Source organism: Acomys russatus, chromosome 17 (genome assembly GCF_903995435.1).
Source record: "Acomys russatus chromosome 17, mAcoRus1.1, whole genome shotgun sequence".
Taxonomy (NCBI): domain Eukaryota; kingdom Metazoa; phylum Chordata; class Mammalia; order Rodentia; family Muridae; genus Acomys; species Acomys russatus.
The window spans coordinates 38963453-38987107 of record NC_067153.1 but is presented as its reverse complement, the minus strand read 5'-3'; the positions used below and the strand labels follow the sequence as shown (position 1 = coordinate 38987107).

Here is a 23655-nt window from a genome sequence, read left to right as displayed (position 1 = left end):
GAGCAGCGTCTTCTAATAGCAAATATGCCTTGGGCTGGCACAACCAAGAACCAACAGACGCACCTACCCAGACCCGGGCAGGTGAAAGTCCCTACAGCGTGTGCCCTTCACAGTCCTGACGGCTGTCTCCCACCCAAACAACGCCCCTGCCATTTTCCAAGCCCTTCGGCAAAGCCTCTCTCCAACTCTGCTCCAGAGGTGCGCTCAGTCTGCTCCTGAGGTTCCTAGGCAAGGACAGGCTGGATGTGTGTTTGTGTGTGTGTGTGTGTGTGTGTGTGTGTGTGCTGGGCAGGGCCGGGCCCAGGCAAACCAGTCTGGCCAGTGAAGCCGAGCTGGCTGGGATGAGGCCCTGGGCGTGGGTGTGAGTCAGCGGGCTGGGGCCGGGGAACCACTGGGGAGGATGTCACCTGGAGCACTGCCTCAAAACAGGAGGCCTGGGAAGGAAGGCTCAGATGAGACGTTGGTTCTGGACCCTCCCAGATCCACCCCTGGGACTAACAGGTGGGCCATGGAAGGGTCCCTTGGGACTTGCTTTCATTTAAAGGGGGTGGTGGTGGACTCCCAATCATGACAGTATAGTCAGGTCCCACACCCCACCCCGGGAGATAAGCTAGACTCTTCTTTATCTAAGCTTTTGAAGGCTCAATGTCTTCACCAGCCCACAGTGTGGCCCAAGTGCTTCATGCTGGGGCTACAGTGGCTCTTTGTCTTTGGCAAGCTCCTGCCCAGCTTCATCTGGGTAGGCTTGGGGTTCCAGTGGCCAGCTGGGTTGGGATGGTCTATGGCCAGTGAGGGTCTGGGCAGTTAGGGCTGGTACATTTGAGATGCAGCTCATGGCTCTGTGGCCAGTTTGAGTTTCCCGCGACTGAAGGTGGAGTGAAGGGTGGGGGGTTTTGGTGACGCCCAGGCAGGACCAGGCACGTCTTCAAGCGGCAGTCTAGCTACTGAGAGCCGCCCCCAGTTTCTCAGTCTCCCTCCCAGTCTGGCCAGTGAAGCTTTGTGGCCTGTAAAGTCCCGCACCCTGTGTCAGCACGTTAGTCAGCCTCCTCGGTTAGGGTGAGCCACTGTGCCGCCAAAGTCCCTATAAACTCCCTGGTGTGGCCCAGTGCCACAGAGTGGGGCCTGTGGAGCCTACGGGCAGAGCCAGGGCCCTGAGCTCTGCTGCTGTGGTGCGGACAACAGCCAAGGGGCAGCGCAGCCACTTGGGACAGCAGGAGCGGAGGGCTGAACCTGGCTGAGAGAGCAAGCAACCTACTGTGGCCTCTGGGATGTCCTCTGAGCTCTCCAACAAAGCCAGTTGATGAGCCAGGCCCTTGGGGAGCAGACATCTGGTGAAAGAGGCACTGGATCCAGGGCCATGTCTGGGAAACGAGGTCGAGCTCGAAAGCCCCGAGGCAAGAGGGTGGGCAGGACCCATCGGGCAGCTGGGCAGCAGGGCCCTGAGGCTGAGCCCCCGCCCCCCAACACAGGGGGCCCTCAGGACAAGGTGGGGGTGGCTCTGACAGAGCACGTGACCAGCACTCAGCTGGCTCCTCAGGGACACTCCAGGGCCACCAGGCCAGAGCAGCCACAGGCAGCCTGGAGGCCAGTTCAGGACACTGCTTTGGAATCCGAGCTGGTGCTGGCCCCTGAGCACATGGAGGGCTGTGGAGCCGGGGCCCCCATGCCAGCCCTGGGCCCAGAATTGCTGAGACTCCACGAAGTCCAGCTGTGCCTAGCCCAGGAGCAGCTCCTGCTGGAGGACCGGAGGCGGCAGGTCCAGCTGCAGATGCAGCTGTGGCAGGAGGAGCAGCTGTGGCTGCAGCAGCTGCAGGAGGAGCAGCTGTGGCTGCAGCAGCTACAGGAAGAGCAGGCCTGGGTGCACATGGAAGGGCTGCAGCTGGCTGTGGCCCTGGAGCAGCTCCGGAGTGAGGGCCTCGAGGCACTGCAAACCCAAGGCCAGGTAAGGCCTAGAGGGGTATTGGGCAGGGGCTTGGGCATTCTGATGGTACAGTGGACATCCAAGCATCTTACAAATGTGTGAAGGCTGGGAGGCCAGGTTGGCTACAGAACCTCTGTGGGCCTGTATACCAAGAAGGGCTGGTGCCCATTATACAGAATGTTGCCCAGACCAAGGACAGCAAGCCTGCCCAGACCACACAGTACTTGGCAGACAGAGGCCATTGTGGGAGGGAACTTGTTTGGGGATGGAGGTGTTAGAATTAGAAACTACAAGAGCTGTGTAGGGCAGAATGCATAGTAAGGTATGGGGTGAGGGCTGGGTGCAGCAACAGAGTGGAAGAACAGTCTCCACCCCAAGCGTCCTGGACAACTTCTCATCCGGTCCACCTGCCCTGCCCCCTGTTTACCGCGGCATGGTGCCCAGGGCTTGAAATCACAGAGGCAGCACGCAGTGCTGGGGCCCATTATCCTCATTCCAGGAGGAAGACTGGCCTCAGACGCAGCTGGGGCTATTTTGGGTAACTAGGATCTCACCCCAGCGTGGTGTGGAGTCACCACCACCTGCCAGCTCCGGGGAATCTGGCGCTGTCTGGTCTAAGATGCAGGGCTGCATCTGGGTCTGGCTGGATACCTGTGCAGCAAGCACAGACTCCAGGCAAGCTTGGGTGCAGAGCCCAGGACACAGCCTGGAAGATGCTCACAGCCGTGGCAGAATGAATGGGACTCAGAGCAGACGAGTGATCAAGGCTGCAAAAGGGTAGGCAGGCGGGCGGGGGTGGGGGCAGTCCCTTTTCTGACCCTCGGCAGGAGCTAGCCCAGGCTGGTTGTGACCTTTCATCCTGAAGTGCTATGCTATGGCAAGATGGTCTGAAGGGGGAAGCGTGAGGCAGGATTGGGGAACAATGATTGGACAACCCGTTGGCATGAAGAGTCCCAACTCAGATTCAAGGCCCACTCTTTTCCAATACTGTTTAGTTGTTGTTTCACCACAGGGTCTCTCTCTGTCCTGGAACTCACTCTAGATTAGGCTGACCTCGAACTCAGAGATCCACTTGCCTCTGCTTCCCAAGCGCTGGGATTAAAGGCATGTGCCTCCAACGCCCTGCATCAATGTTGTTTTTAAGCTGTCTGCCCCTCCGATCTCCTCCTGACCCCTCTACTGCCTCCAGGGGCTCTAACATGGTGCCCTTCTGAGCACTGTGTCCACACCCCACCCCAGCTCTAGAGGTCCCCGCTGCAGTGGATGTCTGAGCTTTGAACTATCAAATCGATCATACTCAAGCCCAATGGAAAGATCCCTTGAGAACTACTTGGAAAGAGATTCTCCTGTGCACCTAGCGGTCTCATGGTCAGTGTTGGGGCAGTGCCCTGGAGGTCAGAGGGTGCACTCACCAGCAGCAGATCGAAGCTTGGATGCAGGGAGGGGTGCCTGCGACTTCCCCGGTGCAGCTTTGGGCCCCCCCTTCTTACTGCTCATTCTCCTGGGGGTGGGAAGGAAAAGTCCAGGGCAGGTACATTCAGGGGCGCAGAGGACAAGGCAGTGGATATACTGCCCTGGATGGACACATGGCAGGAGCATGGACCTGCAGCACATTCCTCAGCCAGCTCCTTGGTCCACCTGCCTGCCCCTGGTTATCTGTGTGCCCAGTAGCTTGAGCAAGGACGTCTAGCAGGAGGACGTCTCCCTTTATGCTTGTGTGCCTGTCCTCAGGCCATCCTGATGGAATCCACTGGAATCCTGCTGGAATTCTGGCACCAGTCTCTAAATCACTGGGCTACCCGCGGAGCAGCCCGAATTCTGCAGACGTGCCTTTAACTGCCCTCGACCTGGGGTCTACTGAACACAACCCTTCCTCACCCTCTTCCTGGCCTTGGAGAAGTCTGCTGTCTGGTTCTGGTGGCAATGCCCTTCTCCCTAGTATGCAAAGTTGCCTCCTCTCTTCCTCCCCCTTCCCCCCATTCATTGCCCTAGGAAGAGTTTTCTTTCCACTCCAGCCTGGGTTAGGGTCTTCCAGTGTCCTAGAACCCCTCACGGGGCCAATGAATAGGAAAACCAGGTAGTGCAATTACTGGTTCCCACCTCACCAGGGCCACAGGGTACCATAAAGCATTCGGGAACGGAGGTAATGAAATGTTATCCTGAAAATAGGACCAGAAAGCGACTGAAGGCTGGCTTAGGGAAAGTGTTCGGGCAGGTGTCAAGCACTCGGAATTTGGGGCAGGAAGAGTGGTAGATAGGGATAGGACCCAAATTCAGGCAGAGCCTAAGTCGGGGTGCGGGTGGGAGGACTGGGCAGATAGGGACCTAGGATGAACTAAGTCCTTAGGTGTACTGGGGATGTGTGGGGGTTGATATGTGCATGAGGCTCCCTGTCTGTAGAGGGTCCCGGTCCTTGTAGCATCCTGGGTGCAGAGACTCTCTAGTGTATGTGTGTTAAGACAGGTCCCCTGTGGCTTCAGTGGGTGTGCACAAAGGCAGGATCAGTGGGTGCCAGGACCACTGTTGGGGCAGTTTAGAGCATAATCCTCTATGTGCCATGGAGAATGGGGCTTGGTTGTGGGATTCTGCGTGGCGGGGGCGGGGAGAGAGGGGAGGCTCCTGCTTATGGGTCATCCGAGATTCCCTTGTGCCCGAGGGGTCCCACGGGTCCAGGTGTGTATGCAGGATCCCTTATGTGGTTGGAGGTATGGGTGGAGAGGCCTGGGGAGTTCCTATGTTGTCGGTTTCATGTGCGGAGACTGCGGGGAGTGAGTTGGGGAAGCCAGTGGTGTGTGTGAGTGAGGTAGGGCGGTCACCTGAGCGAGCTAGGTGCCCAGGCCCGCGTCTGCCACCGCACCTGCCTCACCTGCCAACCGCAACAGTGTGCCCAGAAGCTCCGCCCCTCGCGTCGGGCTGGCCAGTTTCCTAGCGACTAAGCCGGAACTTCCTAGTCACCCCGACTTCCGGGGCGAGGGTCAGGGGTCGGCAGTAGGGGCTTCGAGCGATCGGTTCGCAAATGGGTTTCTACTGGCTTCTGGGTTCTGAAAAGAAGAGGCTCTAGCAGTCCGGAGTGACGCTGGCCAGGGTCTGGGGCGTAGCTCTGAGGCGCCGTCAGAGCGCTCGGGGGTCGAGGTTGGGGTATGGGCTGGGGGCGCCTGCGAGACCACACTGGGGACCCGGGGTTGCGGCTGGGGTCCGGGCCATGGAGGGCACAGGAATGCGGGCGCGTCGGGGTGGGGCCGCCCCGCCCAGGTGCTGCCCGGGCAGGCAGGAGGCAGAGCGCGGGCGGGGCGGGGGCGGGGCGCGTGAATCAGGCCGAACGGGCGGGCGGGCCGCGGCGGGGAGTGGCTGTCGGACGGACCGGACCGCGAGGCCTCTGGGCGGCGGTGGGCTCCTGCTGCCCCTGTGCCGAAACCCCACTCACCTGGCCAGGTAGGCCTCCCTCCCCGGAGCGGGCCGGGCACATGGCGCGGAGACTCCGGGCCTGTGCGCGGAAGCACCTGGGTCTGGCCTCAGGACCTGGGCCGGGCGGTGCAGTGAGCGCGTACGTGGGGCTGGGTCGGAGACAGGGAGACTGAGCGCTTCGGGGTACTGGGTGAGGGGTTTTCCAGAGACACGCTGGCAAGTGGGAGGCAGAAAAAAAAAAGGGTGCGACTCGCTATCGCGGCCTAGATGTTGTCGGGGCATGACCCGTACCTTTCCCGGAGACTCTTCCCCGAGCCGCCATGAACTGGGGTGTCCAGGGCTGGATCCCTGTGTGGAGGGCAGGAAAAACTGGGCTCTTCTAACTCTTGATCCCACATCCCTGAACTGGATTGGCAGATAAGACACCTGGTCTGGGTAGCGGCTAGCTTTCTGGGGTACAGTAACACCCTTGGGCCTTGCAGTGCCTAACCCGCCAGCAGTATAACTAAGTTCATCGACTTCCGGTCTTTGAGCCGAATCCCACCTCCCAGCTTCTCCTGGTCCTCTACCACTCCGTTGCTACTTGGTCACAGCCACCCTCTTTGTGTAGTAGCCTAAGGCCCTCCCGATAGGATACCCTATCCAGACAGAAGAACACTACTTCCTGCCAGGTCGGAGAGGAAGGGGTCATTTTCTTGTGCTGTTAGTGGCGAAGGGCCTGGAGAGTGGCTTCAGGTCGGAGGTCAGCGCAGAAAATTCCTGCTGAGTCATTGGTTGGGTGGGATCGGCCCCTTCCTTAAGCTGAGCCCCTCTTGGATAGGTAGATGTCAGTGAGCCGGCTGTTAGGAGTGGTCACTACCCGAAAGAGTGAAAGAGCATATGGATGGGCATTTGAGGTTGTGTGTGACTGCTGTGAGGCCAGGTCCCACCTGGGCCACTCAGGACTAGGGTCCCTTCCCAACCAATAGTATCTCTTATGGTTCCTCACCAGATGTTCAGAGGCTGGACAGTATCATTTCTCAGCCTTCCTTATATCAGCAAGCACCCCCTCAGGGTGAGTGTGGTAGTGTGGGCATGCTGCCTACTAAGGCCGAGTGCAATATGTCTAAGCAGACAAGCCAGCATGCTTACCCCAGGTGGTCTGCCTTGATCTCCCCAGAGCAGTGTGCCACACACCTCACACTGCAGACAAGAGGGAAAAACAACTGCCCAAAGTCAGGGAAGTGCCCCCAAAGGGAAGTCAGAGCACTCTTAAGTAGACCTAGGAGTGTCCCCACCTCCAAACTCTTGTCACATTTGGACTTGCTAATGTGTCACACCATGCCCCTAGGGATGACAGACACTATTGTTCCCTTGGTCATACGCAGCAGGGTCTTGACCCCCAACATCACTGGGCAAGTGTCCCCTAATAACAGAGCAGCCATCACTGGCCCACTCCTCAAGGCCCTTCCTGGGTAGAAATGCTTTCCTAGTGTAGAGTAACGTGTGGGAACGTGTGTGCTAGGCTGGGCAAGAGTCCCAAGCCATTTCAAGCCCGAGGAGCAGTAGGGTATGGGGTGTGCCTGCCTTAAGGCAGCTTCCAGGCCAGAGGTCAGCAGGTTTCCAGGCATTTGGTTGTCATTTCTAATGCCTTCTTCAAGCACAAGCTTTTGCTACCCCTTCCCCAGGCCACTAGAGACCAAAACCAACAGCCACCATAGGGCCCTGGCAGAGAACCCGGGACAAGACGTGCAGCAAAGACTCTGCCTTCGTTCTTAGTGTGATGGGGAGAGGGCCCAGGGTCTTGGAAATAATCTCTATTGCCATCGGGATGGGTGAGTCTGGGAGGGTATAGAGACCCTACAGGGAGAGTCTTGTTGCCCAGGGAGGTTTTTAGCTGAGGTGGAACAGTTAGCAAAGGATGAGTCTTCAGAGAGATCGAAAGTTGAGGAGTTAGGACAGAGAGAACAGTGACGGGACTGTGGGAAGATACAGGTGTGGACTAAGGGAAGAGGTGTGGGTGGGGTTTAAGGCCATCACCCCTGGATGAGTCAGTCTCCACTGCACTAACCTTGGGCCAGATACAGTGTCTTGCCACCCCTTCCATCCCCATACGGTGAAGGTAACAGGCCAGAGCACTACTCAGGATCTTCAGGCGGTGGAGACAGTGCCAAGAGGCGAACAAGACTAACCTCTTGAAAAAAGAGGGAATAATCTCTTTACTGGACTGAATTTGTATCTTTCTATTTATTTATTTATTTATTTATTTATTTACTTACTTACTTTTTGAGAAAAGTTTTTCAAGATAGGGTTTCTCTTTGTGTAACAGCCCTGGCTGTAGACCAGGCTAGCCTCAAACCCACAGAGACCCACTTGCCTCCCAGCTCCGATTTTGTGTCTTAACTTGTTTTTAGAGGAAGAGGGATCCACAAAGTAAATAGAGTGTGTTGACCCCGAAGGAGGGGTGGTGGGACCCCTTATCTATCTGGGATGGGCTAAACATTCTCAGTCCCTGAGACCCGGATGAAAACAAGGTCTCTGCCGGGCATGGTGGCACACGCCTTAAATCCCAGCACTCGGGAAGCAGAGGCAGGTGAATTGCTATGAATTCAAGGCCTGCCTGGTCTACCAAGTAAGTCCAGGACAGCCAAGGCTACACAGAGAAACCCTGTCTCAAAAAGGAAAACAAAATTTTCAGCCCCAGAAAGGGCACTTAGGTGAGTGCCAGCGGCCCCTGTCTCCCCGCTAGGGGCATGCTATGGTCTGTAATGCTGTTTCTGAGCCTATCTTGGTAGATCTCCCAGGCATAAGCTAAACCCAAGACCTAGCAACTCCATCAACTGTGTGTGTCTACTTACAGAGTAAGGTAAGTAGGTTCTACTGCCCCTAGTTAATGCATCTTCCTGCCCCTCCAGGCCCCTGGCCCCAACATGGCCCGTCGCTCCCAGAGCAGCTCACAGGGGGACAACCCATTGGCACCTGGGTACCTGCCTCCTCACTACAAAGAATACTACCGCCTGGCGGTGGATGCACTGACTGAGGGTGGGCCAGAAGCCTACAACCGCTTCTTGGCATCTGAGGGGGCACCTGACTTCCTGTGCCCCGAGGAGCTGGAACACGTGAGCCGCCACCTGCAGCCCCCACAATATGTGGCCCGCGAACCCCCCGAAGGCAGCCCTCCTGATGTGGACATGGATGGTTCCTCAGGCACCTACTGGCCAGTGAACTCGGACCAGGCGGTGCCTGAGCTGGACCTGGGCTGGCCCCTGACGTTTGGCTTCCAAGGCACAGAGGTCACCACACTGGTACAGCCACCACCACCCGACAGCCCCAGCATCAAAGATGAAGCTCGGAGGATGATCCGCTCTGCCCAGCAGGTGCATTGTCATGGGATTGATGGATGGCGAAGGGCAGCCTAAGCTGTACCTCGAAGCATGAACAGGAGAGTGTGGGAGATACAAGAGCATTGCTGGTGCTAGGGATGCCAGGGCCGGCCCACAGACCTCAGCAGGAGGGTAGAGTTTGTCTGTTGTCGCCTGGGACTTGGTTAGTAGGCTCTGCATACATGTACTTGTCTGAGATCATGGCCAGGACCCAGAAGCTGGGGGCCTTTGACAAACATGTCTCTGCAGACCTTGCGCAGCTCAAAGCAGCCCCCCACCAACCCCCGCCCCCTCCAAGTGGTTAGAAGCAGTATTAAATCAGGAAGACTGGCCCATACCAGTAATTCTAGCATTCAGGGAGATTAAGGCCAGCCTGAACTACATAGTAACAGTCCAGCCCAATATTAGAAAACAGTAACATCACAAAACCCAGGCAGATTAGGGTGAGGTAGCACAGCCAGATAGTAAAGACACAGCTTCTGTACCTGTCCCAGGAAATGACAACCCCCCATCAAGCCCGAGAGGTTCTGATGCCTCCCCTGACAACTTAGGATCTGAACACACAGGGCCGGGGCTGCAGCTACCCTGCCTCTGAACAAAGCACCCTAAAAGTATAGGCTCTGCCCCTGCTCCAGGCTCCCTTTCGGATTGCCAAGTGTCAATTGCTTTGGGTCCCTTCTACCATCCTCCCATTCATGGCCACTCTAATGGTCACTAGTGCTTGTGGGTGGAAGCGTGGCCAGAGATGGGTAGAGTGACAGGGCCTTTTCCCTCTCCACTGACCTGATACCCACCTCCCAGGTGGTAGCTGTGGTGATGGACATGTTCACTGATGTGGATCTGCTCAGTGAAGTGCTAGAGGCAGCTGCAAGGCGTGTCCCAGTCTACATTCTCCTGGACGAAATGAATGCTCAGCACTTCCTAGACATGGCCGACAAGTGTCGGGTCAACCTGCACCATGTGGACGTGAGTGACCAAGCCAGGGGAGTGGAGGGGAAAATACTTTTGGTGAAGACCTGACTCCCCCTCTCTTCCAGTTCCTGCGCGTGCGCACAGTGGCAGGTCCTACCTATTACTGCCGCACCGGGAAGTCTTTCAAGGGCCACCTGAAGGAGAAGTTCTTGCTGGTGGACTGTGCTGTAGTGATGAGTGGGAGTTATAGGTATGCCCAATGGGTTTCCCTCAGCCCTGGTCCTCCCCAAGGAGCCCTCCTCCGATGGTCCTACTTCCTTTCTCATAAACCGCTCTTTGCCACAGCCCACCAGCCCAAATCCTTATAGATCCCCATTTCCCGATTATTTTGGCCTTTGCGGCCCTACTTCCCCTCCCTGACTCCCACTATCCTGCCCACAGCTTCATGTGGTCCTTCGAGAAAATCCACCGCAGCCTGGCTCATGTGTTCCAGGGAGAGTTGGTTTCCAGCTTCGACGAGGAGTTCCGCATCCTTTTTGCACAGTCAGAGCCCCTGGTGCCCTCAGCTGGGGCTCTAGCTCGCATGGATGCCTATGCGCTTGCTCCGTACTCTGGGGCTGGGCCACTGGTGGGCGTCCCCGGGTTTGGAGCGCCAACACCTTTTTCTTTCCCCAAACGGGCACACCTCCTATTCCAACCACCCCGGGAGGAAGGCCTGGGCTTCCCCTCTTTCTTAGACCCAGACCGCCATTTCCTATCGGCCTTCCGCCGTGAGGAGCTGCAGCGGATGCCTGGGGGTGCATTGGAGCCCCACACAGGGCTCCGGTCACTGACTCGTCCAGTTGAGGCTGGGCCCATTGGAGAGCTCGGAGGCCCCCGGGGCTTCTTCCAGGCACGGCACCTGGAAATGGATGCCTTCAAGCGGCACAGCTACACAGCAGCCGATGGAACTGGAGCAGTGGAGAACTTTGCCGCAGCGCGGCAGGTGTCCCGACAGACATTCCTCAGCCATGGTGATGACTTCCGTTTCCAGACCAGCCACTTCCAACGTGACCAGCTCTACCAGCAGCATTACCAGTGGGACCCACAGTTTGCCCCTGCGCGCCCTCAGGGCCTCTTTGAGAAGCTTCGTGGAGGCCGGCCTGGCTTTGCGGACCCTGACGACTTTGCACTAGGTGCTGGGCCCCGCTTCCCAGAACTTGGTGCTGATGTACACCAGCGGCTGGAATATGTGCCATCCAGCGCCTCTCGGGAGGTACGCCATGGGTCTGATCCCGCCTTTGGACCCAGCCCCCGTGGTCTGGAGCCCAGTGGGGCCTCCCGTCCCAACCTGGGCCAGCGTTTTCCATGCCAAGCAGCCTTGAGGCAAGGCCCAGACACCACTTCAGAGGCCGAGCCTGAACGCAGGGGTGGGCCCGAGGGCCGGGCTGGACTGCGTAACTGGCGCCTTGCTTCCTACCTGAGCGGCTGCCACGGTGATGGCGGAGAAGAGGGCCTGCCGATGGACGCTGAGGCCTATGAAGATGACGTGCTAGCTCCGGGAGGCCGGGACCTGCTCCCTTCCACATTCCGCAGCCCTGTTTTTCCAGCCAAGGGACCAAAGCCAGGCTCAGGAAGCGGGGGTGGCGACAGCTCTGAACGAGAGGGCCTAGAAGAGACAAGTCTAGTTAAGCAGGACTCCTTCCGCTCACGCTTGAACCCGCTCATCCAGCGCAGCTCTAGGTTGCGCTCATCACTTATCTTTGCATCACAGGCCGAGGGTGCTGGTGGGACTACAGCAGCCACCACTGAAAAAGTACAGCTGCTACACAAAGAGCAAACAGTCAGTGAAACGTTGGGTCCAGGCGGAGAGACTGTACGTTCCAGTGCTTCGGCCAAAGTGGCTGAGCTACTAGAGAAATACAAGGGCCCTGCCCGGGACCCTGGCGGTGCAGGGGGTCCCATCATTGCCTCTAGCCACAGCAAGGCTGTAGTGTCCCAGGCCTGTCGGGAGGAGATTGTAGCACCAGGAGGAGCTGGAACTGAGCGCCGCAGCCTTGAGAGTTGCTTGCTTGACCTGCGCGACTCCTTCGCACAGCAGTTGCACCAGGAGGCAGAGCGACACCCAGGGGCTGCTTCTCTTACTGCTGCGCAGCTGCTCGACACGCTGGGTAGCACAGACCGCCTGCCATCGCGCTTCCTCTCTGCCCAGGGCCGCTCCTTGTCTCCACAAGGTCGAGATAGCCCTCCGCCAGAAGGGTCCAGAATGCACCAGCTGCCTTATTCTGAGCGCAAGGGGAGCCCCACTCCAGCCCACCCTGAGCGTAAGGGGAGCCCCACTCCAGCCTACCCTGAGCGCAAGGGGAGCCCCACCCCAGCCTACCCTGAGTGCAAGGGGAGCCCCACCCCAGCCTATCCTGAGCGCAAGGGGAGCCCCACCTCAGCCTACCCTGAGCGCAAAGGAAGCCCCACATCTGGATTTCCCAATCGGAGGGGTAGCCCAACCACAGGATTGACTGAGCAGAAGGGGAGTCCCACCTCACCCTACCCAGACCGCAGGAGCAGCCCAGTACCCCCAGTGCCCGAGCGCAGGGGCAGCCCAGTGCCTCCCGTGCCTGAGCGCAGAGGTAGTCTCACCTTTGCTGGGGAGTCTTCGAAGACTGGCCCTACAGAGGAGGTGGCTGGCGGCCCCATGGAAGTCCTGCGCAAGGGCTCCCTCCGCCTTAGGCAGCTGCTGAGCCCCAAGAGTGAGCGGCGTGGGGAGGATGAAGGCAGCTTCCCAGCTCCTCAGGAAAATGGGCAGCCTGAGAATCCCCGGAGACCTTCGCTGGGTCGGGGTGACAGCACAGAGGCTGCTGCGGAGGAAAGAGGCTCAAGGGTGCGCCTAACTTCAGCTACTGCCAATGCCCTGTACAGCAGCAACCTGCGAGATGACACGAAGGCCATTCTGGAGCAAATCAGTGCCCACGGCCAGAAGCACCGCGGAGTCCCCGCTCCAGGTCCAACCCATAGCAGTCCTGAACTAGGTCGCCCAACACCTGCAGGAGACTTGGCCCCAGACATGTCTGACAAGGACAAGTGTTCAGCCATCTTCCGCTCAGACAGCTTCGGGACACAAGGCCGGCTCAGCCGCACACTGCCTGCCAGTGCAGAGGAGAGAGACCGGCTCCTGCGCCGCATGGAAAGCATGCGCAAAGAGAAGCGCGTCTACAGTCGCTTTGAAGTCTTCTGCAAAAAGGACGACGCTGGCAGTACTGGAACAGGAGACAACTTGGCAGACGAGGACACGAGAGACAGCAAAATGGGCAAATTTGTTCCCAAGATCCTGGGTACATTCAAAAGCAAAAAATGACCTGGTCTCAGAGGCCAGGACTCTGTATCACTGCCATACCGCACCCACAGTACCCGTCTGGTACTGATGGAGTGGTGGCCGCCAGGCTGCTGTCAAAGCAGTTTGGAACCTTGCTGACAACCACCTAAACTGAGCTCCACTTGAATTCTCCTGGCAGCTGCACTGCCTCTCACTCTTGGCTTTTCCTCACTAAGAGCCTCAGCCCCTCCTCCTGGTGCACTTTCCTCGTTGCCTCTCTCACCTCGGCCTTTACCATCTCCTGGGCTCAGGTCCACATTGGGTCTTAATTCACCTCAGGGATCCATCTCTCTGCCATATTCTTCAACTTTTCAAGAACTCTATCACTTTATGCCTCAGTCGCCTAGTTAGGGCCTTTTATCTCAGGACTTTTTCTCAGGGTATGTATCTCACAGCCTCGTGGGTCCACTGCCTCCCTCTGGTGACAGCTTCCTCCATCCTCTCACCTACATCTCTCTCTCTCTCTCTCTCTCTCTGGAACTCACCTTTCCTGCTCTCACTCTGTCTCCTCACTGCCTCCTAGCACTTTCTTGGCTTCTGCCCTCTTGCTATAGGGATGGCAGGGCTGGCCTCAGGCAGTTTAAAGGAAAGGGATGCTGGCTAGGGTAGGCCACTGGACAGTAGTTGCCAGGTACCTCCTGGGGCTCCTCAAGCCACATCTGCCCTCTCCAGGAAGTCCCTGGGTAGCACTTGAAGAGGAATGGAGAGCAAATTGTATTTGCGGTACAATAAAGCGGCCTGGACAGACTTTCTGTGACCCCAAACTTCAGTAAGTTCCAAACCTCAGTAAGTTCCTAAGCCAAAGTCTGGGAAGAGGCTGTATTTGTCCTCAGCAAAAGGCAGAAGATGAGATATAGTACAGCCTGAGCCCCAGCCACCCTAGGGGACAGTAGACCATCCCCTCCTAGTCTTGGTCCTTTCCTATTTGCCACCAACCCCCCAAAAATAATCTGTCCAAGGTCCCTGGTTATTTTATGTATTATTATTATTAGGTTTTTTTTTTTTCAAGACAGGGTTTCTCTGTGTAGTCTTGGCTGTTCTTAGTTTGTAGATCAGGCTGGCCTCGAATTCATAGTGATCCACCTGCCTCTGTGGAGATCCCAAGTGCTAGGATTAAAGGAGTGCACCATCTCACTAGGCACCTTTTTTTTTTTTAAGTTTTGTTTATTATGTATACAGTGTTTTGCCTCATGTACACCTGCATGCCAGAAGAGGGCACCAGGTCTCATTTTAAATGGTTGTGAGCCACTGAATGGTTGCTGGGAATTGAACTCAAAAGCCTTTGGAAGAGCAGCCGGTGCTCTTAACCCCTGAGCCATCTTTCCAGCCCCCCAAACTGGGCACTTTTATCTTACCTCTAAGGATTTTGATTTGGATGACTCCAAATGCATACAGAGAGCCTCCTCCAACACACACACACACACAACACGGCACTGAGAAATAGGTTTCTGCTATCTACTAGTCTTTCCAAATAGTTTATACATATGTGTGAATCATGCATACACACTCACAGTTATATGAAATCCCAGAGGGGCAAAGACATATGAGAACAAAGCCACTAAGATCTGACTCCAGCAGCTGGAGAAGGGAGAGTACTGGGACTTGGGCAGTGACCCGATTTGCACTGTAACATTCCACTGTCAAAACTCCCCAAGTTCCTGGGCCAGGTACACACGGTCCCCTGGGAACCAGATGAGCCGCAGTGTTTCCTAGTCTTGGCATGCTTCTTGCTTAGCTTGTCTTAGGGCGCATGGTGTGGTATCCTGTGCGTCACTGCTCAGGCTCAGACCTGTTGAGCTCTGCGGTGGAAAAGTGGAGGCTGGTAGTCCTTCCTGGGGCCCTCTGAACCCCTTGACTGCACCCTCCATGCCTTCCTAAGAAGGACATCCACTAAAGCACAGTCTCTTGCATTCTGACACTAACAATAAACACCACACACAGGCTCCCAACAGCCCAGTGTGGGAGGCAGAGGTGATCTTCACTCTAAGTTCTGGGGCCTCCTGGAACAGCAAGTTCCAGACTAGCCAGGGCTACACAGTGAGATCCTACACACACACAAATTATCTCGTGCCAGCATGTCCCCAAATAGGTGTGACCATCCAATATATACCAGCTGTTAACCCTGTGGCCTTCCTGATTTCCTTTTTCGGAAAACCACTAGTCCTGTGTGGAGCTGTTAGCCCTCGGTGCCTGTACAAACACCTCTCCCATACCTGCCAACCCTATACAAACCCAGTCTCCAAGCCCAGCAGACACCCCTCAACCTTTATCTTGCAGTTTCTGTCCCACCTGAACCCTTCCTGCCCTGATAGCCAGTTTTGGCGTTGTAGGCAACACAGGTTTCCACTGTTTGCCCTCACAGACTCCTTTGTTCTGTTTGTCAGAAACTTGGAGCTATGCCTCAGACTCTTAAAACCATGCACTGACCCCTCTGGCAGTCAGCCAGCGCAGGGGACAGCCCTCTTGGCCCCAGTTCTGACTGGCTCCCTGCCATGTTGGAATCATATCCACTCTCTCCCATACCCAGGTATTTGATTTCTGAATCTGCCTCATTGCACCCAGTACTACTGTCATGCAGGCTCCAACTCTGCCCAGCTTCCCCTACCCACGCCTGGTCCCTTCTGCCATTTGCTTTACTGTGGCCAGCAGTTCAAACAGCTCCCCTGGCTTGGGGGGGGGGGGGCGGAGAATGACCTTCAGAAGATGTGCGGAGTGCTCGAGCCTCTACACAAGTCTGGTCTGAACTCACACGAAGCCCTTTGCACAGTAATGCCCCCACAAGATCTTAAAGGTGTCTTCTTCCTGGCCTCCTGAAGACAAGCCAGGAATCGGTCACTGTGGTTAGAATACAGGCGGCAGTCACTGACAAAAGGCAGCAAGAGTCTTGGCCCAAGACACGTGCAGGCCCATTCTCTCTCCTCTTTGCTACTCGGGTCTCAGGCAGTCGTTGGTACCCTGCATCTGGGTGGGGAATGGATCCACAATCTTTGTCCCACAGGACTAGGCTGTGTGGGCAGAAGCTTCTGAGAGAGCAGACATGGTTATTCAATTTTGTGCCCAGCACAGGATTCGGGTGTGGAACACTCGGGAGAGTGGGCTTCGGGAAAGGTTTGGGACCTAGGAAGGGAGTCTTCGGATGGTAGTAGGTAAAAAGATGTCTTAGCTGAGCTGGGGAAAATACTTTATTAGAAGAAATTGTTGGTGGGCGGGGTGGAGTGGAAACCTCCACCTACTCCCCCTTAGGGGAGAGGGGCTCAGAGAATCCTCCTGGAACTCGAACGCCCTGGGGGCTGCGGAATGGCGCCGGGTTGCCGCAAGGAGGCGGGTGGGCGGCTCAAGCACGCGGTCCTTGGAGCACGGGCAGATGGCCCAGCGCGGAGCGGCACACGGTCCCGTAGGCCTGGGAGTAGCCGCCAAGCGCAGCTCTGGCTGCGCCCTGGGCCCCCTGCGAGGCCGAGGTGCCAAACATCCTTCGGCCGGGTCGGGGTTCCGGGGCCTCCCGGGGCAGGCGGGAAGGGACCTGCACGCAGGCGAGGGTCTTGTTCAGAAGGGAGAAGAATGGAGAAAGATTCTGAGGGGTACGAACCGCACTGGAGGAAGCTGGGAAGGACCGGGGCCGGGCTCACCCTTCGTGCGCAGGCCGCCCTCGGCCCACCGCCCCGGGCCGGATTACTGCGGATCAGAGCCTGATTGGCCGCCTGAGCCGCGGCCTGTGAAGTCAGGGAGGGCACCACTACCCTAATGTTTGGCTTCACCTGGAAGGGGTATGCCACAGGGTCACGAAAAAGTAGTGCAAGAAGCTCTTCCATGCCCACTCAACCTCTACTTACCCTTGAGGGTGGCTCCGCAGTGGCCCCTGCGGGCCTTTCCCCCCTTCCTGGCTGCGGAAGTTGGAGCAGGGGGTCTGAGTTCTGCTTGGGAACTTCTGTGGGGTCGTAAGAGCAACCCCAGCAGTTAGGTCCCCGCTGCACATCTTGGTGGCCCTACACAGAAGGGGACAGGGGTGCGTAGGAGGCAGGCAAGGCTCACCCACGTGCTCCGGGTTATGACCAGGTCTGGGTCCGCGCTTCCGCGCAAGCATCTCCGCCGGGACCTGGGGGAGGGCTCCGGGCTTGAGCGACTGCGCACGGGCCGGGGAAACCCTGAGCTCTGTCCGTGAGGCCGCACCCCGCGGGCCTTCTTCTCGAGGGCTGCGGCCCTTTCCCCTCCGCTCCAGAATCATCTGTGGGATAGGAGGGGCACTCAGAGGGGGCCGGACAGTCGTTGCAGTAGGAGGCTTCGAGGGAGCCCGTACCTGATACAGGCGGTTGCGATACTCCGGTGCAGAGAGTTGGTCTCCTTCGTGCACCGGGAGCCGCACGTCGGATCCCCGTGTCCACTCGCGGTCTGGGCAATGGAATCTACCGGGCCAGGAAAAAAAAAAAATGGATGCAGGAGTGATGGAACCCAAGTTGCAGGAGAGCAAGCTCCTACCCTTGCCCTTCGCTCGAGGTCAGCCTTCTTTGTACTTCACCTCTGCACGTAGGGGTGTTGCAGCGCCTGCTCTGCACTAAGCCGCTTGTCGGGATCAAACGCCAGGAGTTGCTTGAGGAGGTCCAGGGCTTCTGGGGGAGTGTCTGGCGGCAGGAGGGCGTCCAGCGTCTGCCGTGGCCTGCGGGCAGCCGCCTGTCGTCTCCTTTCTAGGGCCCCACCCGCAGAAGCTTCTGTGCGTGGCTTGACCTCTGCTTTTCTGCTTGTGTAAACCCCACTCCTCGAGCCTTCTTCCCGAGGTGGTCGCCTCTCCATCCCAACACCCTTCTCCTCGCTCAGCGGGGGCACTCCTCCTTTTTCTAAGGCTGCGGGTGTTCTCATTTCTGGGAGATGGGTCTTTTTTTTTTTTTTTTTTTTTTTTTTTTTTTTTTTTTCCTTTTTTCTTTTCCTTGTCAGTCTCTTGTATTTTGCCTCTCCCCCTCCTTCATAACTAAGCTTTAAGAGGCTGGGGCTGAAAGCAGAGTTCTGTTCTGCACTGGTACAAACTGGCTCCTGTGCCAGCTGCAAGATGGCGGCAGCCCCCTCCTGCGACCTGCCACCCCTCCACCACACCTAAGTGTTCCACTCACCTGAACCCGAGGTTCCGCAGAATCAAAGTACTGTAGTCTGAGCCAAGGCCCTGGAGTTCTGTGGGTGGGTGGGTGAAAGGAGGAGATATGAGCAAGGCAGGCTGCGGAGGGCGGGACGACCATCCCTTATAGCCTCTCAGAAAGCCTGTGATCTGGAGCTCAGACCCCCCAAAAGCCAGCCATTTGCCTTGTATGAGGCCATGAGTGCCCACAGCCATGCTCCAACCAGAAGATGCACACTCTCAACACGTGCACATAGAAGATGCTGGGGTCACACCTCCCTTTGCTTCTGTCCCCAAAAGCAGGAACTTGTTGAGAGAACAGGGACATCCTGCTGGACCTTGAAGGTGTCCCCTTCTTGCCATGCTCCTCCTAAGGCTCTCAGCAGCCAACACGGACCCTTCACTTCCTGACCCTCTGCACAATCAGCCGCACGCTTCCTGGTACCCTCTCTGTCCCTGTGGTCAAGCCTGCCTCTCTGCACCAGCCACCCCCCGAGCGGCTGCTCTCTGGATCCCCCATCCCAGAGGCTCTTTCACTCAGTCATCCTGTAGCAAATGACTCCCTTCTATGCACAATACCCAGTCTCCACAGCTGTGCCCTCTGACTCTCACTATCCTATTTTTTTTTTTTTTTTTTTTTTTTTAGGTTTTTCAAGACAGGGTTTTTCTGTGTATCCTTAGCTGTCCTGGAGTCGCTTTGTAGACTGGGCTGGCCTCGAACTCACAGTGATCTGCCTGCCTCTGCCTCCCAAGTGCTGGGATTAAAGGCATGTGCCACCACGCCCGTCTCTCGCTATGCTATCTAGGGACAGGCTGCTGAGGTTGGGACCTCTTAGTGCACGTGCTCACCCTCCATGGAGGGCAACGGGATGGTCTCCAGGATCAGCTGCAGCTGATGGAAAGTAGATGTGCCGGGAAACAGTGGCTGCCCTCGAAGCATCTCTCCCAGTATACAGCCCAGGCTCCACATGTCCACTCCGGGGGTATACCTGGGGCAGGAAGGGGCAGGTGCAAGGGAGCGAGCACAGAGGCAGAATAGGAAGGAGTGAAGGGATAGGGCGGCAAATACTCAGAGGTGGGCCCACGCAGGGCCAGGATACAGGCTGCCCTGTGGGACCCGAAGGGAGAAGGTAGGTTGGGCATTCAGCTGTTACCATCGGGAGGATAGAAGCACCTCTGGAGCTCGGTACCAGCGTGTGGCCACATACTCTGTCAGGGCCTGACCCTCGGGCCCCTCAGGGAGGTCACTCAGAGAGCGCGCCAGGCCAAAGTCACAGAGTTTCACCCGGCAGGCAGCATCCAGTAGAACGTTGGCTGGCTGGGGGGAAGAGATAGACTTGAGACCCAGTGAGCTTGGTGCACAGGGAAGCCAGGGAACTGTGTGGGCACAGCATGGACCCAACCTTCTGGTCTCGGTGGATGACACTCCCTGAGTGGATAAACTTGGTGGCCCTCAGGAGCTGGTAGAAGATGCATCGCTTGTGGATATCCTCCAGCAGCCTGCCCTTTTGGATGACTGCATTCAGGTCGGTGTCTGGGAAGGGGCAGGAGCCGGGGAAGGGTTACGCAGGTCAGTCTGGAGGGTGAAGAGTGCGCGGGTCTGTTCCACTCTGAGCCTGCATCAGCCCTCACAGTCCCTCCTGGGCTCTCTCTGCCTGGCTACCCAGCCGTTTGAGCCTGTCTTCACTGTCAGTAGAACCATGATGGGCTATGGACTTATTTCCATCTCATGTTGTTCTTGGCTTACAAACTGAGTGGGGGGTGGGGGGGCAGAGGGGGGAGGGAGAACACAGCAAATGAGGGCAAGGCAGGAATTCTGTGCAGGAGGGGAAGGGTGTTCACCACCAGGTCAGAGCGGGTAGAGTAAGCAGAGAGGGGGATAGGGGAGGCTCACCTCAAGGCTTTGAACGTCAGTCCACCAGCTTTGTGCTCAGGTGCAGGGGAGAGATGGGAGTGACAGACACAGCGGAAGCCAGGCAGCAGAGGGACATAAGGAGGGAACCAGTCTGCCTAAGTGGGGCTGGGGACCGGCCCGAGGTGTCACTCACCCATAGATTCAAACACCAGGTAAATATCTCTGTCACTCTCTGCTGGGATCACATCAAGCAGGCGGATGATGTTGGGATGGTCCCCAAACTCCTGGGAAGACAGGCTGCTGCTGCTGTGGATTGGACCACTAGGGCCAACTTCTCCCTTGTCTGTGGGGACCTGCTCCCGGGGGAAAGGATGTATGTGGTAGGCATGGCCCTGGACCACTTACCTGGAGAAGCATGACTTCACGGAAGGTTCTCTGTAAGAAACAAAAAACACCCAGCAGGGCTGACCCAGCAATGCCAGGAAACCTGCTGAGCCCCCTTTTCCCCCCACAACCCCCGAGCCTCCCCACACTTCCCCCACTTCTCACTTACCTGAGCATCTGTCTGGTCCCTAAAGGCATCAAAGATTTTCTTGATGGCCACTACCTCACCAGTCCTCCGATCCACTGCCTTCCACACAATGCCATAGGCCTGGGGAACACACAGCTGGCTGAACATGGGAGGGGGGTGTGGGGGGGCAGGGCGCAGGCACTCTATTACACAGAGTCATATTCCATGCAGCCAGGCTGCCCTATCCAACTGTGGATTCCGGGAGGGGTAGAGTGTGACAAGACCCGGAGTGGCAGATCCTACAACTAACTGCAGAATTTTCTGGAGTGGGGAAAGGGGTGAGAACTGGAGAGGTCCCTACGGGAACCTGAAGCCACAATTGAGCACTCCTGGGCAGGGCCTGGATGAAGCCTGCTGTCTTCAGAGTGACCTTTAACCCCTCCAGCTCCCCACACATTCTGACTCTCTTTCTCCACAACTCCATCCCACCTGCTTAGCAAATTCTATAGCCTTAACCTTCAGAATGTGTCCGGGACCTGGCGGCTACAGTCCCTGCTAACTATGGGGCACACTGGCCGGAGCCTCTCATAGATTGGCTACCTACTCTCTGCCACTCCCACCCCATTACCAGCACAGAACTTCCCCAGAGTAAACAGGATGAGCTTTGTAAAATGTTACAAACAGCCTGGAGCTCATCAAGTAAGAGTCAAAGTCTTTAATTCCCCCAGATCCCTTCCACACAGCGAAGCCCATCTCCAACCGCCAACAGGTCTTTGTTTCAGAGCCTTTGTGATTGCTGTTTGCTTGTTGCCCTCTACCATACGAAGAATACACACACACACACACACACACACACACACACACATCACTCATATAACCCCATATGCTCAGACCCAATTATAATCGCAAATACACCTGGGCTCACACACAGTTCCTGTTCTCATTCAATATGCCCACTTAGACAGACCTGAGCCTGGCTTATGTGCTCCTGGAGCAGCCTGGGAGCAGCCTGTCACTCTCGGTAACTGGAATGGGCCAGGCTTCCTTAGAACAACCTATGGCAACCCAGAAAGGTAGGAGATGTGGTGAAACACCCGTGTCACTTCTCCTGCCACCTGGGGACTCTGGCAGTCACCTGTCTTCCAGGGCAAAGTCCCTGAGTGCTACCTGGTTTCCTTATGGAAACAAGGGTACAGGAGCCTCGGAGAAGGCAGGACACGAGCCCAGGAGCCAGCGTTCAGTTAATTAGATCTTAAGGGGGCTGACCAGATAACTTCAGTGCCCCCTCAGATGACGGAGCGTCCCCGCGCTCACCCCCTTCCCAAGCCTCCGCTTGATCAGGTATCTCTGGGCTACGTTACGGTCCACCTCCGCAGCACACATAGCAGCAGCACACAGCTGGCTCTTGGGGGCCACCGACTCTTTCCTTGGAACAGGACCTGTTGATCCGTTGACTTGGGAACCGACAGCCGCGATGCTCCTCCCATGCGCCTGCGCCAATGGGCGGGGTCGGCAGCCAACCCTACCTTTCCGCTTGGGTCCCCTGGCCAGTGTTGCACGCGGGGCGGGGCGGGTGGGAGGTGGGGTTGAGGAGGCTATCCCCGAGCGTGCCAGGCACAGCGGCATCGCAGCACTGCCAGCCCATGAGTTGTGCACGTCTTATGTGCAAGGGGGTGCTGAGCGTCGGGGATTCAGAGCCTGGCTATCTCAGGAGCAATTCTGTTGGATGCAACCATGGATGAAAAGTCGGAGGGCGCCCTGGACCCTGGTGGAAGAGGACTCTTAGAGCAGGTGACTGGGGAAGGCGCCAAGTGGAGTGAGCCCAGCGCGTTTGAGGCTCCAGGCCTGCCTTATAAGGGAGTTGGATGGAGACCAAAGGCATGAGCCAACCAGAGGACCAAAACACTGAGACCACTGAGGAGAAAGGTAAAAGGTTACAAGTGGCAAGAAGGTTGTGGTTTAAAATAAATAAATAAAATTACGTAAATCTTTAAAAGAAAAAAAAGGAGAAGAAGAAGAGGAAGAAGATGGTCGCGGTTATGCTGGGCTGGGGACACCACACCCTACACTACCCAGAAGTGAAGTGGATCCAGATCACTGGAGCCTTTACTAGGATGTGGGAAGGGTGACAGGCCTGGGCTGACTGGAGAGAGAGACCTAAAATGTAGGGTGTGTGGCTCAGTGGCAGAGTACTTAACCTAGCATGCACACGAAGACCAGAGTGCCATCCCTAGCACCCCAACAAAACAAAATATGGGTGATGACAATTATGCGCCCCCTCCCCGCGGTTTCTGTCCCTGAGTTTCCTTAAGGAAACTGGGGGACACCCTGAGACCTCATGCCCGAAGCCAGGTAACACCAGAGCCCCCAGAAGCCACAGGGAGAGTGATGCCAATGCTTCACCCACCTGCCAGTCTTCGAGGGCCGTTCTCCTCCTTCCACCAGATGCTCTGGGGAGGCCTGGCCCACTGCAGTCGCTGAGAGTGAAGGACGGTTTCCAGCATGACTCAGGGTCCCATAAGCAGGGCCCACCAAGACTGAGTGACACATAGAATAAGGGCAGGAATTGTGTGTGAGTTAGTTTGTGTATATTAGAGCTCTTAGACCTTGGAGAGACCAGGTGACACCACAGCAGGTATTGGACTCGAGTGCCGCTTGGGAGAGGTCTGAGCTCTCCCACTCACAGCCAGATTGCCAACATGCCTAGGGACCAACATTTTTAGAAAGGTTTAGATATGTTGTAGTTCAAAAGTTGTGTAAAATACAGTGAGTGTAGAATTGCTAGAAAAAACCTCAAACTTACAAAGAAACTATCATCATTATCATTTATTTTACTGGATTGGGGAGTTAAATTACCCTGTGCTAGCCAGGCAGTGGTGGCGCATGCCTAGAACCCCAGCACTCTGGAGGCAGAGGCAGGTGGACCACTGTGAGTTCCAGGCCAGCCTGGTCTACAAAGCGAGTCCAGGACAGCCAAGGTTACACAGAGAAACCCTGTCTCAGAAAAAAAAAAAAAATTACCCTGGGCAACAGCTTTTGAAAAGAGATTCTTGAGGCTGGAGAGACAGAACAGTGGCACCGGCTGCTCTTCCACAGGGTCCAGGTTCAATTCCCAGCACTGACATGGCAGCTCAGTTACAACTGTCTATAATTCCAGATCCAGGGCATCCTGACACCCTCATACAGACATACTTGCAGGCGAAGGACAATATTTTAAAACATAAAAATGTTTCCTGTCC

At 56.6% G+C, this 23655-nt stretch overlaps 2 protein-coding genes across 6 annotated transcripts; one reads left to right on the top strand and one right to left on the bottom strand.

Moving 5' to 3' along the window:
• Positions 1-390: 390 nt before the first annotated feature.
• On the top strand, positions 391-13160 carry Fam83h (family with sequence similarity 83 member H). 5 transcript variants are annotated; one of them, XM_051159772.1, is made up of 5 exons: positions 391-501; positions 8221-8682; positions 9490-9654; positions 9726-9850; positions 10042-13160. In XM_051159772.1, exons 2-5 carry the CDS (start codon positions 8236-8238, stop codon positions 12929-12931), a joined length of 3627 nt encoding a protein of 1208 aa, XP_051015729.1. In that variant the 5' UTR covers positions 391-501; positions 8221-8235; the 3' UTR covers positions 12932-13160. The 5 variants fall into 5 exon arrangements, with proteins under 5 accessions (XP_051015729.1, XP_051015724.1, XP_051015728.1 ...); XM_051159767.1 differs by lacking the exon at positions 391-501 and adding an exon at positions 960-1942; XM_051159771.1 differs by lacking the exon at positions 391-501 and adding an exon at positions 2465-2698.
• Positions 13161-16283: 3123 nt separating this feature from the next.
• Positions 16284-21865, bottom strand: Mapk15 (mitogen-activated protein kinase 15). Its single transcript, XM_051159328.1, has 14 exons — positions 21731-21865; positions 20459-20557; positions 20311-20340; positions 20099-20189; positions 19454-19584; positions 19205-19368; positions 18900-19039; positions 18049-18106; positions 17463-17600; positions 17244-17349; positions 16979-17171; positions 16780-16874; positions 16576-16704; positions 16284-16469 (listed from the first exon to the last, which is right to left on the bottom strand). Exons 1-14 carry the CDS (start codon positions 21797-21799, stop codon positions 16284-16286), a joined length of 1629 nt encoding a protein of 542 aa, XP_051015285.1. The 5' UTR covers positions 21800-21865.
• Positions 21866-23655: the final 1790 nt, after the last annotated feature.